The following is a 14190-nucleotide window of genomic DNA, read 5'->3' on the forward strand; positions in this document are numbered from 1 at the left end:
TTTGTTCTGTTTTAAAGATGTGTATGTGCCAAGAAAACAAATCAACATACAGACACCAGAGTATTGGTAGCAATGACCTCCAAGCTGTGGGGTTATGGGTGATACTTTTTTCTTTGTGCTTTTCTATAGCATTCAATTTTATATGGTAAAAAAGTATTCTTTTTGTCACTGGATAATTTTATGACAAGCCTGTTCATAGCTGTGAAATAGGTACAGCAGTGTTCGGGAGATGATAATATAGCTGCAGTATTGGCTTTACTTCTGGCTGCACCATGTCGCTGGGCACCGGGAGAGGGGGCCAGTCACACACAGCAGTTGTAATTCAGACAAGATATAGAACGGACTTTGGAACTCACTCCCTGTGACAGAGGACCATGTCTCTGGATAGACCCCCGGGCCAGGGCTCTTTCCTCCGTGCTTTGGGGTTTCGGGTGACAATGACATGCAGGGAGAAATATCCAGTTGGCAGCTAGGATTCCAGGACTAGAGACAAAAAGGCCCAGGAGATCCCTGAGTTGGCAGCCTCTGTGGGTGACAGAGGGGGACACTGGGGGAACGTTTCAGAGGATCCCAGCTGGAAGGCACCAGCTGCGTGGAAAAGGGTCCCCAGCAAAGAGAAGTTCTATTGTCATGGGAGGTGGGATGGGTGTGGGAGCAGAAAGGCTCCTAGTCCCTGGGTTTAAGGAGGAAAGTGACCAGCCAGGACTATTTTTTTCAGGACTGATTACTTTGTTCTGCTCTGCCACCCTCTGAGGTAATACCTTATGAAATTCTGAAAGCTCTTTTGTTTCCTTCTTTGACCAGAGACCACCTGGGAGCGCCCCAGCAGTTCTCCTGGGATTCCAGCCAGCCCCGGCACTCACAGGAGCGCTCTGCCTCCAACAGGTACTGTTCACTTACTCCTTTGGGCCACATGCCCGCCTTCATTGGCCAGGGCAAGACTCTGGATCCTGGGGTTGACACCTGACTGGTGATCTTACAGACCAAACCCGAGGAGGGACCTGGAGGGGAAGGAAGCCCTATAAGCCGGTTGCCCTGCCAGATGGTATTGTCCTGGCAGCGCCAGCAACAACCTGGTAGCTCACCCTCACTCCTGCTCAGGTCCTTAGGGAGAGGAGTTGGCTGGGCGAGGTGAGGCATCAGAGCTCTTACCTGTCCACCAGTACGTGGACCTGAAGCAGGAGCAGAGCTGCTCCACACAGTCCCCAGTGGCATCAAGGAGTAGAAGTGAAAGGGAAGCGAGGTTTTCTAGGGCAACTTTCAAACAGAACTTTCTGGAAAAGAAATGGGATTCCTTGGGAGGGTATGAATTCTCCATCAGAAAAAGTAATCAAGGGGAGGTGGTCAGGCTAGATATTCCTGTAATAAGTGGGAGGTTTGTTACTCTTAGAAGACACCAAATTCCAGGATGCTGTGGGATGGGTTGTGAGTCACACCAGTAGGGAGAACAGCTGCTGACTTCTCGTGGTTTAGGCCTTGTTTTAAATGTCACCTCCTCCAAGAAGCCTTCCCTGACCATTCATTTTAGCGCCCTTGCCTAATGACTCTGGATCCCCAGCAGTGTGCTGTTTCATTGCCCTCAGAGAGTCTCTCCCCACGCTAGACTATACACTTCTGGAGGCTGGGGACTTGGTCTCCACCTTTCCTTTATGAAACCCTCAGGCCCCAAACAGAGCCTGGCCTCGGTGCTGAGAAATCACAAACGTCTCCACGTCGTCACATGGTTGTTAATCCCATGTGTTGGTTTTACATGTTATGTGTCACCCTGGACGATTGTTGGTTGTACCTCAGAATTTGAATGGTGATAGTGTTGAAAATGTGCAGATGGCTGTAGAGGAAGGGATGCTCCTGGGAGGGGTGGGCAGAAGCTGCAGTGACATCCTCAGCTTACGTGGAGGGGAAGGAAGGGGACCCGAGAACCTCCTTAACCTTATAGGACACAAAGTCATCAGAGGTTTCATAGTTCACCTAACACATATCAGGTAATCAAAGGAAGAGCTAAAATAATAAAAAATTATAATAAAAACTAAAAACTAACTAGACTCTGACACCCTGGATCAGGGGGAGGGAGGGCGGGTTCAGGGACTCCCTTTCATAGTGGGAGTCTTTTAGACCTTCCTTACCGCTGATAAGTTAAGAAATCAAAGTGTGATCCAAGGACATGTTTAGGGCTATGAAGATCTCAGAGCAGAACTCAAAACCAAACTGGTGGGGAAACCAACCTCTGGAGGATCAGCTGAGGAGGGAGAGGGGATGAGCGGTGTTTCCTATGGAAAAATTCTAGGCTTGTAACTTTTAAAAATGTATATATATGTTTTTGGTTTTTTGACTTAAAATATATATGTGTGTGTGTGTGTATTTAGACAAAGGAATTCCATTATGGGGAAGGGAAATGGGGCACTTACTCGTGATTTCCTAGGGAGAGGTGAATGCCACTTTATCAAGGACCAGATAAGTCCCCAGAAACAGGCCCATTCGGCTTCCAACCTGTCGCTTGACAACAGGCAGCCCTGGGCACGCTGACTTCTATTTTGTTGTTCTTGTGTGTTTTTAACAACAGAAATGCCAGTGTGAATAATGCGAGGTGTGGCCCCCTATCCTAGTGGGCTCCAGGCCAGCCAGAAGTGAGAAAGAAACCCGATTGTCTTTTCCAGCCAGAGTGGTCCACGGAGCAGGACAGGGCAGGGACACAGGCAGAGGAGGCTGGGTGTGTAGAGGTCACAGCCTGCTGTGCTGGCAGAGCTGGTCAGGGAACTTGTCCTTGGAGTCAGTGGGGTCACCTCTTTAAACCCTGCTCTCCCTGATGCTGTCCGCAGGCGGCATCCTATCCCTTTTCCACTGTTTGTGGGCTTCGAAGGAGGACCGGGAAGAGTTGGCTCAAACCCCCTAGCCTGAGGGTGTGGTGTGACAAATTACTTTCAGCAGACAAACACAATAAGAGCCCCGTCTGCCCAGCACTGAGCTGGTGCTGGGGCTCCGAGGGGTCAGGGTCAGTGGTGAGAACTGGCGAGGTGGCCCAGGCGTTGGAGAGTGTGAACACTGAGACAGCATCCACTTTGCTTCCCCTGCCCCTCCCTCCAGAGGCCCAGAGCAGTGTTTCCCAAGGGGAGTCCCGGGGAGCCCAGGCCTATCAAGTTCTCTGCCAAAAAAGGGCTTTGTAGTCAAGTACAGTTGGAAACCTCCTGTCTCCCCTTTGGGGACGCACCGTGCACAGCAGGGGTCTGAAGGCTCAGAGAGGCTTGAGAGGAGACGCCTGCTACCCTGGTGCTTCTGCCCTTTTGTTTGCGGTCACACACAGCAGTCCCCTCATGTCCGTGCGGGATGTGTTTCAAGACCCCCGGTGGATGCCTGAAATGGCATATAGTACCAAACACTGTATATACTGTGTTCTTTCCTATACAGTCATACCTGTGATAAAGTTTAATTTATAAATTAGGCCCAGTAAAAGATTAACAACAAAAACTAAAGGTAACGTAGAAATAACAACGTACTGTTATAAAAGTTACGTGAACGTGGCGTTACTAAGTGAAATGAGGGTGACCTGATCGCAAGTGCTGTGATACGGTGACAGCTGATCTGATAACCGAGATGGCTACTGAGTGGCTAACAGGCAGGAGCACACCCCGTGTGGAGCCGCTGGACCAAGGGATGGTTCACGGAGCAGGACGGTGCAAGATCTCTTCACGCTACTCAGAATGGCAGCAACTTAAAACGGTGAATTGCTTCTTTCTGGAATTTTCCATCTACTATTTTTGGATTGTGGTTAACCACGAGTAACTGAAATCTTGGAAAATGAAAGCTCGATAAGGGGACACTGTCCACTCTTGTTAAGCTTCTCGGTCTCCAGTGCTGTGGTTCCCAGCTCTGCAGGGATTTTGCCCGCCAGGGGACATCTGGCAATGTCCGTCAGTTTTGGCAGTGACCCCTTAGGGAGGTGCTGCAGGCATCTAGTGGGCTGAGGCCGGGGAATGCACAGGACAGCACAGCCCCCAGCACAAAGCACTGCCTAGCCCCAGATGCCACTGGTGTGGGGGTTCAGAAGCTCTGTTCCAGGGTGACCCAGATCATCGGGCCAGCACTGCTCAGGGGTCACTGGGCGACAGACCGCGGCTCAGTGAAATGAGAAGTGGCGCAAAACCTCCTGAACCCTAGTTCTGTGATTCTGAGACCCGCCTTTCGTTCCCCCACCCATTTTTCAATACAGGAGTGGGCAAAAGTAGGTTTACGGTTGTGAGCATGTGAAACACAGTTTATTCCTATATTATTATGTATTAGTTATTGTATTATTTGCCATATGAACAACTGTAAACCTACTTTCGCCCACCCCTGTATCTTGCAAATCAGATACACCCTGTAGTCAGTGGTGGATCCTGGTGTAACTGGAAGCGTCTTGTTTTCTTTCCCAGGGTGCTTAAAATGAGGGTGCCTCCAACAGTCCATGCTGTCTTGGATTTGTGAAGTTGCACCTTGTTTGACCGGGGCCTCGGGCACCTTGCTGCTCCTTGCCAGGCCTCACCGTGCCCATTCGTAAGCGTAGGGCCTGGAGGAAGATCGGGCCGAGGTCCGTCCAGCCCTCCAGGGTTGTGGTTTGTGGTGCTCTCTACCCTGGGCCATGAGTGCACGTCAGCCTTCCACCCACTCTGGGGTGGAGGGAAGAGAGCTCACCAGAAGCCTAGAGCAGGGTCCGGGATATTTTGACAATATTCTCTGTTTTTTTTAACCTAAACCTCATAACTGAAGAATAAAACAATATCCACATCTGCAGGGGAGCACTAGGTTTTTCTAGCCCTTCTCTCATTCAGTTTTACAAGCAGCTTTCTGGAGACTGAATTTTATTATGGGGAGAGAAATAGACTCAGTGAGGACCAGAGGTTGCCGTCCCATCCTCACGCTCCTGGGTTGCTGACTCCCCTCCTGAGAGCGCTCGGGGCCCTGGATCTCAGCCCCTTTTGTTCGGCTCGTGCTTCTGCAAAGCAGCAGTGATGGCGTTTCCAACCTTTTCATTCAAAATATATGCCAGATGCTGTTCTCTGCGCTGGGGATATAGCCACAGACAAGCAAGACCTGTGTGGTCCCTACTCCCACGAACCTACATCGAGCAGGGGAGCTGGACAAACAAGCACACGGGAACTCTGTCACACTTTCCCTGTGTGTTCCAAAGCAAGGAATGAAAATAGGGGAGAGGGACTGGGGAGTCAGGGAAGGTTTCAGGAAGGAAGTGACTGTTCAGGTGAAGTTTAAAGATAGTGAGAAGCTATGTAAGAGTGTGGGGTGGTGGTGAAATATCCCAGGTCAGGGAATAACTAGTGCAAAGGCCCTGGGGCAGGAGTGATCTTGGCATGTTTGAGAACAGACAGCAGCCCTGAGTGGCTGGAGGGTGGGGGATTAAGGGAAGGCAGTCGGTCAGTGGATTCTGCCGGGCTTCCTGAGATGGAGGAAGGTGTTGGGATTTCATTCTAAACATGGTGGTCAGTGTCCCCAAAAGCAAAATTCAGCAGAGATGTCTTGCCTTTGAGAGAAGCTGCCTCCTTGAAGCAGCCAGGCAGCCTGGAGCTGTGAAGACTGCTCTTGATTAGCCGTGATGGGGATTGAGGTCCTTCCTGCAAGGGAGGTGGGGGGATGAGGGCGATGTGGAAAACTCAACCACATTTATTGACCACGGACGTGCAGTATGGTCACTCTCGAAGAAGAACATGGAAAATCAGGTCAGGAAGGATGTCAGCGGTAACCACACATTAAGCCAGCCAAGCCGAGCTGAGGTGGCCTCCCCTGCATGGACTGGCGGGGGGTGGTGGTGAAGAAGGCACGGGGCTCGGTTTTACTTTTGAGTTGCAGCTTCGAGAGCTTGAGGAGAGGGCCATGTCCAGACAGGGCTGGTTTTCCTCTCAGTGCAGGCTTGGGGGGCGCAGGCACAGCCAGCCAGGTGGCCAGCTGGGGAGAAGGCTGAGGACTTGCCCGGTGTCCCCACGAGTTGGCTTCCACTCTGAATGTTGGGCGCTGGTAGGGCCTGCGCTGGACCGCTGGGCCGGTGATGTCCCCTGCTGGCTCCCTCTGTCGCCAGGGTTGTGGGTGCTGTGTTTATTGAGGAGCCTTGCGAGGGACAGTTAATGCCAGGCTTCTGGGTGAGGTCCGTGCAAGTAAAGTCTAAACCCAAACAGAAAACCAACAGCGGCGCTGTTAGGCAGCCACTGCGAATATTAAAAGTCATCTCTGGGCTGTTAACATGCAGGGTGGAAACAGTGATTTATGGAGCGGGAAACAGAAAGGGGCAGAGGGAGAGGGGACGCGAATGCGGTGAGGCCCTGGGAGTTCCTGTGTGTCACAGCCTCCCAAGGGCCACGTGGGGAGTCTGCAGTAGGATGCGCTGCGAAAATGGAAATGCTCTGTGTCCGCGCTGCGCGGTGTGGGGGCCGCCGGTCACGGGTGGCCAGTGGGGACCGGAATGTGACGAGTGTTCCTGAGGAACTGAATTTTTAATTTAGTGTAACTTCATTTAATACTTTTTAAATTTTGGAATAATTTTAGATTTACAGAAACACGGTAAAGACAGTACAGAGAGTTCTCCTGTACCCTTTACTCGGTTTTCCCTGATGTCAGCCTCTTACGTAACCATGGCACGTTTGTCAAAACTAAGGAACGCACGTTGTACGTTACTGTTAACGAAACTAGATTTTATTTGATTTCACCGATTTTCCCAGTATTGTCCTTTTTCTGTTGTAGGATCCAATCCTGGGTACCACGTTGCATTTTGATTTTATCGAATGATTTAGAATGTAACTAGCCCCCTGTGGCTGGCGGCTGCCTCATCAGATGGGGCAGGTGTGGAGTGGGAATTCCTTTCTGAGCTTCTGGGCCTGAGATGTGCATTGAACTTGAATTTGTGTGTTTTTAAAGATGGAGGAAATCTATCTTTTATTGAGTTTTCCTGGGGAGGGTATCAGCAAACCTGGGTTCAGGTTCTGACTTTGTCCCGTCTTGGAGCTTGAGCCCACTAAGGGATCATCCTCAGATAAACAACTTCCTCTCCCAGTCCCGGGAAGCCAGATAAAAGGGGAGCTCCAGTGAGGACCAGGGAGAGCCTGCCTTTGAACCTATGGAGCCACCAGGATTGTGCAAACAGACAGTGTGCTTCTCCTGGGCAGGGGACTCCTGGGAAAGGGGCTGGAGACCCCAGGCCTCATCCACACCACACTTGCTGCTCTAGATCAGGAAGCCCTGAACTTGCTTCCCTCCCCCACAGAAGCAAAGCCGAACCTTCCCTGATTGCAGAATCCGCGTGTTGCCAGGCCCTCAGCCAGAGCTCACCACTGACATCAGGGAAGGCCATGGCACTCCCTGCTGGAAAGAGCTTGCATGTTCCTTTAGCAACAGGGTTCTCATCACCAAGGCCGCAGGATGAGGGGACCTTACAAAGGCCTGTTTAATATCTGATGGCCCGGAGAAAAGCACCAGGTTTTTAACCATTCACAACCACATGAACAAACGTATTGTGAGTTCTATTTTGGGGAATAAAATTTACATCTTAGACAACCAGGGGAAACCTCAGGGACCAGGTGTCCAGACAGGTATTTCCAGAGCAGAGGGCTGTAATTGTGTAACTGCTCCTCCAAACAGACCAAGGTGGACACTGCATGCACCTGAGAAGGTGCGTATGATGCTGGAAGAGCAATGTCAAGGCCTTACTGGATGTGGTGGTGGCGGTGCCTTCAGGGATGCTAAGCACACAACTGGCTAGTGTTTGCCTTGGTTTGCCTGGTTTTGAAACCTACCTTCGACAGCCACCGTTGTGATTGTCAAAGTGGATTCCATGGCATTCTGCCCAGCCCAGGTGCTGTGTCCCTGTAAGTGCAGGGATACTGCAAACTGTTGCCTCATTTGAGATTCACAGGGTTCATCCGCATACTTTAAAAGACCCACTGTAAACAAACCAATTTAAATCTGAATAATGGGGGCTGTTGCCCAAACTCTTTGGACCCTTTACCTTCACTGCTTGTCGTTATAATAAGCATCCTGCAGAACTGGTGTGTGTGTCACCGCAGGGAAACATTGTGTTCCACTCGGTAGGGAGGGTGGTGGGGACAGATTCAGGAAGAAGGCCCCTGGGTGCCCAGGGGTCTTAACCTTGAGGAAAGAAGTTCCTGTTTATTCCAGAGAGCAGGAGATTGGCCAGACCTAAAGGAGGCAAGAGGGGGTGTTCGAGGATGACATCTTGTTTGGAAAAGTGTGTCTGCTCTGGGGTTCTTTGGGGAGCAGGAGCCTGGACAGTGGGGCTCAGAGGAGGGAGGTGGGACGTGCAGCCCAGCTCCCGGGCGGCGAATTCTGGGCGGCGGACGTCTCTGGCTCTTCTCTGTTGCTGTGCCTCTTAACGACCCTTCCCGTGTTGCTTTTCTGTTGTTAACCACTTCCCTCTTCCCCACCCCAAAGACCTCCTTCTCCTCCTTCCTACACAAACATCGGTCCCCTCCTCTCATTATACGTCTCCCAGGCCCTCTCTCTATCTGCGTAACTGCCCACAAAGAGGAACGAAATGCGAGCTTGTGCGTGTTTATATTTGTATCTGAAGTTACTAAAGTTACTAGATAGAGCTTTGTGTTCCCTTTTCTTATCTTGAAAACAGCTAATTTGGCATGTTGCGTTCTTTCTTGTATCCCCAGACTAAATGATGTTCCTTATGGCTATGAGTAATCATTCACGATCCTTGATCAATTTTATTATATTCCCCCCACCCCCAGAAGCTGGAGGCCTCAAAAGCACCCCCCCTCTGGCCTCATCAGTTTTGTATGTGACCCTTGGTAAGCTGGGAGCCTGGAGGGCTGGGAATACCAGTGAAGGATGCTGGTGGGTGAGCCAGACTGTTCAGATCTCCACTGACCACTTTGCCCAATGTGCCCGGGACGGAGAGCGAAATGTATCGAGACAGGGTGTCGGAAGAGAGCTGCTGTGTGGGGAGAAATGGTTGAATGGAAAATTATTTTTTCTTTTCCAGTAATTGTTTTGACATGAGCAGTAATTAGCCAACGGCTGACAGACCAGAACTAAAGTGAGAACAAGAGAATGGATTAGGGGCAGAATGCCCTGCGTTAGACAGCCCCTGGCTGCTGTTAGCTGTGGGCCGTGGGCCTGAGGATGCTGGGAGCCGAAGGAAGAGCAGGGTGGGTTTGAGGGTGCACTTTCGAGGTGCCGTTAAGGGAGTAAGTAGAGGTCATGAGGGCAGCCTCTGCCCTCAAGGACTTGGGGACAACCTTGGTTTACAGGGATCTACACTGTCAAAGAGCATATGATTTATAAGTTCTTGCCCGAGCAGGCCTTAGTTCCGATTTGTGACTACGTATTCTGTTGTCCTGGTCAAACTGAATGGTGGTTCTGTTCTTGTTGTGGGTAGATTTTAGGATCAGGGTAATGCTGACATATATAATAAACTGGGAAACTTACCACGTATTTCTGTACTGTGGTGCAGTCTGTGCCTAGGTATTTCTTTGTTGAGCGTTTGAACCAATTTGTCCACACAACCATCTGGGCCCAGTGCCTTTTGGAAGGAAGGTCATTTTTCAAAGGTTTTATTCATTTTGGGGTTTCTAGTGTCCTTTGAAACCCTTTTGATAATTTGAACCTTATGGGAGGCTTTGTATTAGCATAGAATTTATAAATCATATGCTCTTGCATAAAAAACACCTCTACTGTGGTGGTTGTTCTTGTTTTCTTTCTAATTCCCAGTTCTGAGCATTTGTGCTCTTTCTCTCAAATCACACAGGCTGATCTGCCTGTTGCATGTTGCCCCCCCCCCCCCCCCCCAAGCACACAGAGAGTAGCAGCGGGCTGTTAATGTTATCCTGTCTCCTAACTCATGAACTTCTGTTGCCATATTTTTGTCTCTTTCTCTGTTTTCCTTTGCTTTATTTCACTGGCTTTTTAATTTTTTTCTAAATTCTTAAATCGAACGTTTGGTTCATTTATTTTTATTTGTCCTTGGCTTTGGTAATGAAATAATTAAGGCTATAGATTTTCCTCCAAATATAATTCAGGCCTTGTCCCATTTGTTTTCGATATGTTCTTCCTCATTATTTTCTAAATATTGTGTAATTGCTGTTTTAAATTCCTCTGACCTCAGATTATTTAACAAGCCATTTTCTTATATTTCTAAGCATTTGGGAGCTGGGGGGATGGGGACTTGTATATTTGTTCTAATGTTCCATGGCTGCTTGGAAAAAGATATTATCTTTGTGTGTAGGGTATTGTGTTTCATACATGCAGTTCAAGGAGCCTTTTCAATTAAGTTACGGAGATTTTCCACATCCCCACGTTCATCCACTCATCGGTCATGGACTGAAAGCTGTGTTTAAGGTTTCCTGCTATTCTCTTAGGTTCTCCAGCATTTGTGTTTTTTCCATTTCAGTGCTGTTTTGCCTGATACGTACAGTTTTTCGAATGTTAGGCCTTCAGTTTGGGTTGGATTTAGCATTAATCTAATGCCCCTGGTGGCACAGCTTATGCCAGTACGAGTAGATGGTCCCGGGGCCGTTGGCATGGCACTCTCTGAAGCTCTTGGAATCCTGTCCTCCCTTTACCTGGGGGACTCCTGGACAGTGTCAGCATTTGACCCACTGCCTGAGGGGCGTGTAAACCAGGACTGTGGTTGCCCACGTGGGATTCGTTTATTTCTTGTTGCTTCCCGAGCCACTGCGCTGGGGGCCAGCTCTGCCCAGTTTTCTGTTTTCCCAGTGTGTCTGTGCCCACCCTTCTCCTGGAGTGTCGGGCCCACCCTGCAGGTCGGGGAGCAGCCCTGCCGCCCGCAGGAGTCTGCTCAGTGTGGCTCCGTTCACAGGTGGCCCTGGAGTTTTCACTGCAAGCTGTGGAGGATGGGGTGCCCCCAGCATGAGAAAGGCCCTCCGTGGGGTGGCCTTCACCATCCGTCGCTTGCCCCCCACCCTTGCCACTCCAAACAAATAGGCGTTGCTGACGTGTAGTCATTCTCGCCTTTGTTTCCTGCCACACTGCAGAGCTCTCTCGACAGCAGCTGGCTTGGACATCAGTTTGGGCATCTCCCTCCAGTCCGACCTGCGCAGTGTGTGCTGTGGCCGTCCCCCCAAGCCTGGGCGTGAGCAAGGCAGGCTCCCTTGGTCTCCAGTGATTGTGCAGCCTTGGGGTGCAAGGCATCTAGATTTAGGAACAAGCAGTAAACCTCCCTCTCTCCACCCCCCCTTTTTTCATGAAGTCCTTTATAATTTCCAGATCAGGTATTGCCTCCCTTGATTTTCATACCAACAAAGTAGGTTTGTTGACTGGGTAGAATTATGCCCAGTTTATAGCTGCAGAAGCTAATGCTCAGGAGGAGGAGCCACTCCCCAGGCTCCCATGACCGGACCCGGGAGAGCAGCGCCGCCTGTGGGAGCTGAGGCTGTGCGGGCCGCCACCTGTGTGTCAGGAGCGTGCAGTGGGGCTGGGGCTGCGAATCGGCTATGATGCGGGTATTTATGCCACAGGATTTGGTAAATGCTGCGAACCAGCTCCCCCCTCCACACCCACACCCACACATGAGTCATGGTCTATTCATGAGGACAGGTCTATTTGCTCACGTCGGGAGCTTGAGTGAATGTCACAGGGGTAGAATTTTGGAGCCTTGAATTTTTTTTTTTTAACTTTGGGAAAACCAACTCAAGAAGGATGTCATGATCACCTGGTTATTAATTGGCAAAGCAGTTCTCATGGAAACCAGTAAACAGTCCTCTTCCCATTATACCAGCAGGGCGAGAGCTCCTCGGAGAGTACCTGTCGGAGGGGAATTACAGGAAGGTGCTGGGGGCCTCTTGACTCCAGAGAGAGAGGTTGGGCCCTTGTTCAGCACCAGTGGCCACAGCCGATGTGACGTTTTCAGCGATGGCCGTTGGATCCTCATGGCCTTCCCTCTTACACGGACATTCCTTTTCCTCTCTGGTTCAGAAAGAAACTTGCCCCCCCAGGTGTTTAGTAATCGGGTGCTGGGGTTAGAGAGATTCTCTCAGCATCCCCAGCTCCGTAAATACTGGAAAGATCCTGAGAGATGGAGCCACGGGAGACCTCTCAGAACCGGGCCACGAGGTGGGAGAAAGGGCCGCAGTTGCAGGAAGTTAGAGGTGCCGTCTGTGGTCAGCACAGCATCTGAGCCGTGTTTCTGTCCCTGCAGTGAATGGATACCATGCAGCAGGGACCCCAGCGCATCCTCCTGAGACTGCCCACATGAGTGTCCGAAAATCTACCGGTGATCCCCAGGTAAGGGGTCCTGTAATGGGAGGGAGGGGCAGGTGTTTATGCGGCATTAGGGAGGCGTCATTAAGATGGGTCCACCGTCGGGGGGAAGGTGGCCACATACAGACCACTTCTGCATGAGTTGAAATTCGTTGACCATCTAAGTCACTCCAGTGTACCATGATCGGGAGAGAGGGGCGCCTGTGGTTTGTTTGGTTCTCTCTGGAAGCTGGGCATGGTTTGGAGTGGGCGACGGTGATAACTGTTGTTAGGGCTCCACCCTGCTGTCAGGATTCCTGATACAGAGCCTAGGTCTCCATGTCTTTAAGACTACGGAGGTGGCCGCGCCATTTCTGTTTTCTACTCATTCCCTTCCTGCCCAGCCCTCACCCGGATGGAGTTGTGTAAAGCGTTTCATACATTTACTGATCCATCCTAGAGGCAACAGGGAGACAGAAAGGAATGGGGGTCTGTTTTAAGATTCCCAGACTGCTTTCGCATTCATCATCTCAGTGACACATGTGCAACCACACGAGGTAGGTGGCAGGACAATTCCCACATCACAGGTGAGGTCACCGAGGCCCAGACTGGCTAAGTGGTACAGGTAGAGTGACATGGTCACTCAGTGGTCAGATCAGACTTGATGCCATGGTTCCCAGCTGCATTAATCTGCGTCTGAGGACCTGAGGACCAGTCTTACTTATTTAGTCTGTTCACAAATTATCTAGATATTCTCAATGAAGCCACCAAACTCCATCAGCCCTTTCCAGGAGTTAACATGCCAGGCCCCGAGAGCGCTAATTTGCGGAAATGTAATTCAACTGTTGTCTTAGGAAGCTGAGCGCTGGGCTCAGGTTCAGCTCAGTTAAAACTCTGGGAAGCAATTTGGACATTTGCGTGGGCCAAGGCTTCCTGTATTTAGACGGACTGAAGAGTCACCTGAGCCTCTTGTTAGAATGCAGATTCTGATCAGGAGGTTGAGAAAGGGGTCCGAGGCTCTGCATTTCAAGCCGGCACCCAGGTGGTGCTGCTCATCTGGGGCGCGCCCCGGGCAGGGAAGATCTAGGCACAGTCGATGGTGCACAGCGCGTGTCCCCTCCATGCCCCTGCTCATGACACAGGACAGAGCCCTGGCCCGGTGCGTTTCCTGCTGAGCCCCCAGGTGGCCTCTCCCACGCAGCTTCTGTCCCTGTTTGAAATGAAGCTTATTTATCACCTGACTGAGGGATGTTTTCTGAAGACTTCAGCTTAAGTCCTGCTGCGGTTTGTCAGCCACTGAGAAAGCTGGGGCTGCCCTGGGCATCCTCAGGAAGGGTAATGGAAACAAGCCCTTCATTCTTCCTTCCTTTCCTAATAGACCATGAGCCCCCCGCCCCAAAACACTACGGAGTCGTTACTGTGCCACTTAAAACAAAATGCATGCCGATGACAGCCTTCTCAGAAGCCACTTGGCATGAGCCTGTGACCCAGGGATTCCCCCCCCACATCTGTCCTTGGGATGTACTCGGGGCTCTGATTTATGTGTGAAGTGGCTCTCTCCGCAGCGTGGACGGCACCACAGCACCGCACCACCCTAACTGCCCAGCACCGGGGGCTGGGTAGGAGGCACTGTGGCACCTGCCAGGGCCATCCTGCAGTCATTAAAATAGCATTCTTCCGAAGAAAACCTAAGGATTTAGGAAAGTGCTGGGAACATATTATTTGGTGGGAAAAGCAGAACACAGATTGCACATACAGCCAGCCTCCGAGGGGGGTATCTACGCGTGTGCAAAGACACGTAACTGGAAGAAAAATAAACCCAGACGTTGATGGTGGTCCGGCCTGCACCTGAGACTGTGATTCTCAATCAAGGGACATTTGGCCATGTTTGGGGGCATTTGGTTGTCACAGCCAGGGTGGGGGTACTGCTGGCTTCTAGTTAGTAGGGGTCAGTGATATTACTAACCACTCCACAATGCACAGGTCAGC

General features: G+C 50.8%; 1 protein-coding gene across 1 annotated transcript in view; it reads left to right on the forward strand.

Moving 5' to 3' along the window:
• The window catches only part of GAS7 (growth arrest specific 7), a 199578-nt gene that overhangs the window by 147331 nt on the left and 38057 nt on the right, over positions 1-14190 (forward strand). The window contains exons 3-4 of the mRNA XM_016222496.2: positions 805-885; positions 12161-12246. Coding sequence (XP_016077982.1) covers positions 805-885; positions 12161-12246 — 167 coding nt within the window. The remainder of the gene's footprint in view (positions 1-804; positions 886-12160; positions 12247-14190) is intronic.

Source organism: Miniopterus natalensis, chromosome 17 (assembly GCF_054644295.1).
Source record: "Miniopterus natalensis isolate mMinNat1 chromosome 17, mMinNat1.hap1, whole genome shotgun sequence".
Taxonomy (NCBI): Eukaryota; Metazoa; Chordata; class Mammalia; order Chiroptera; family Miniopteridae; genus Miniopterus; species Miniopterus natalensis.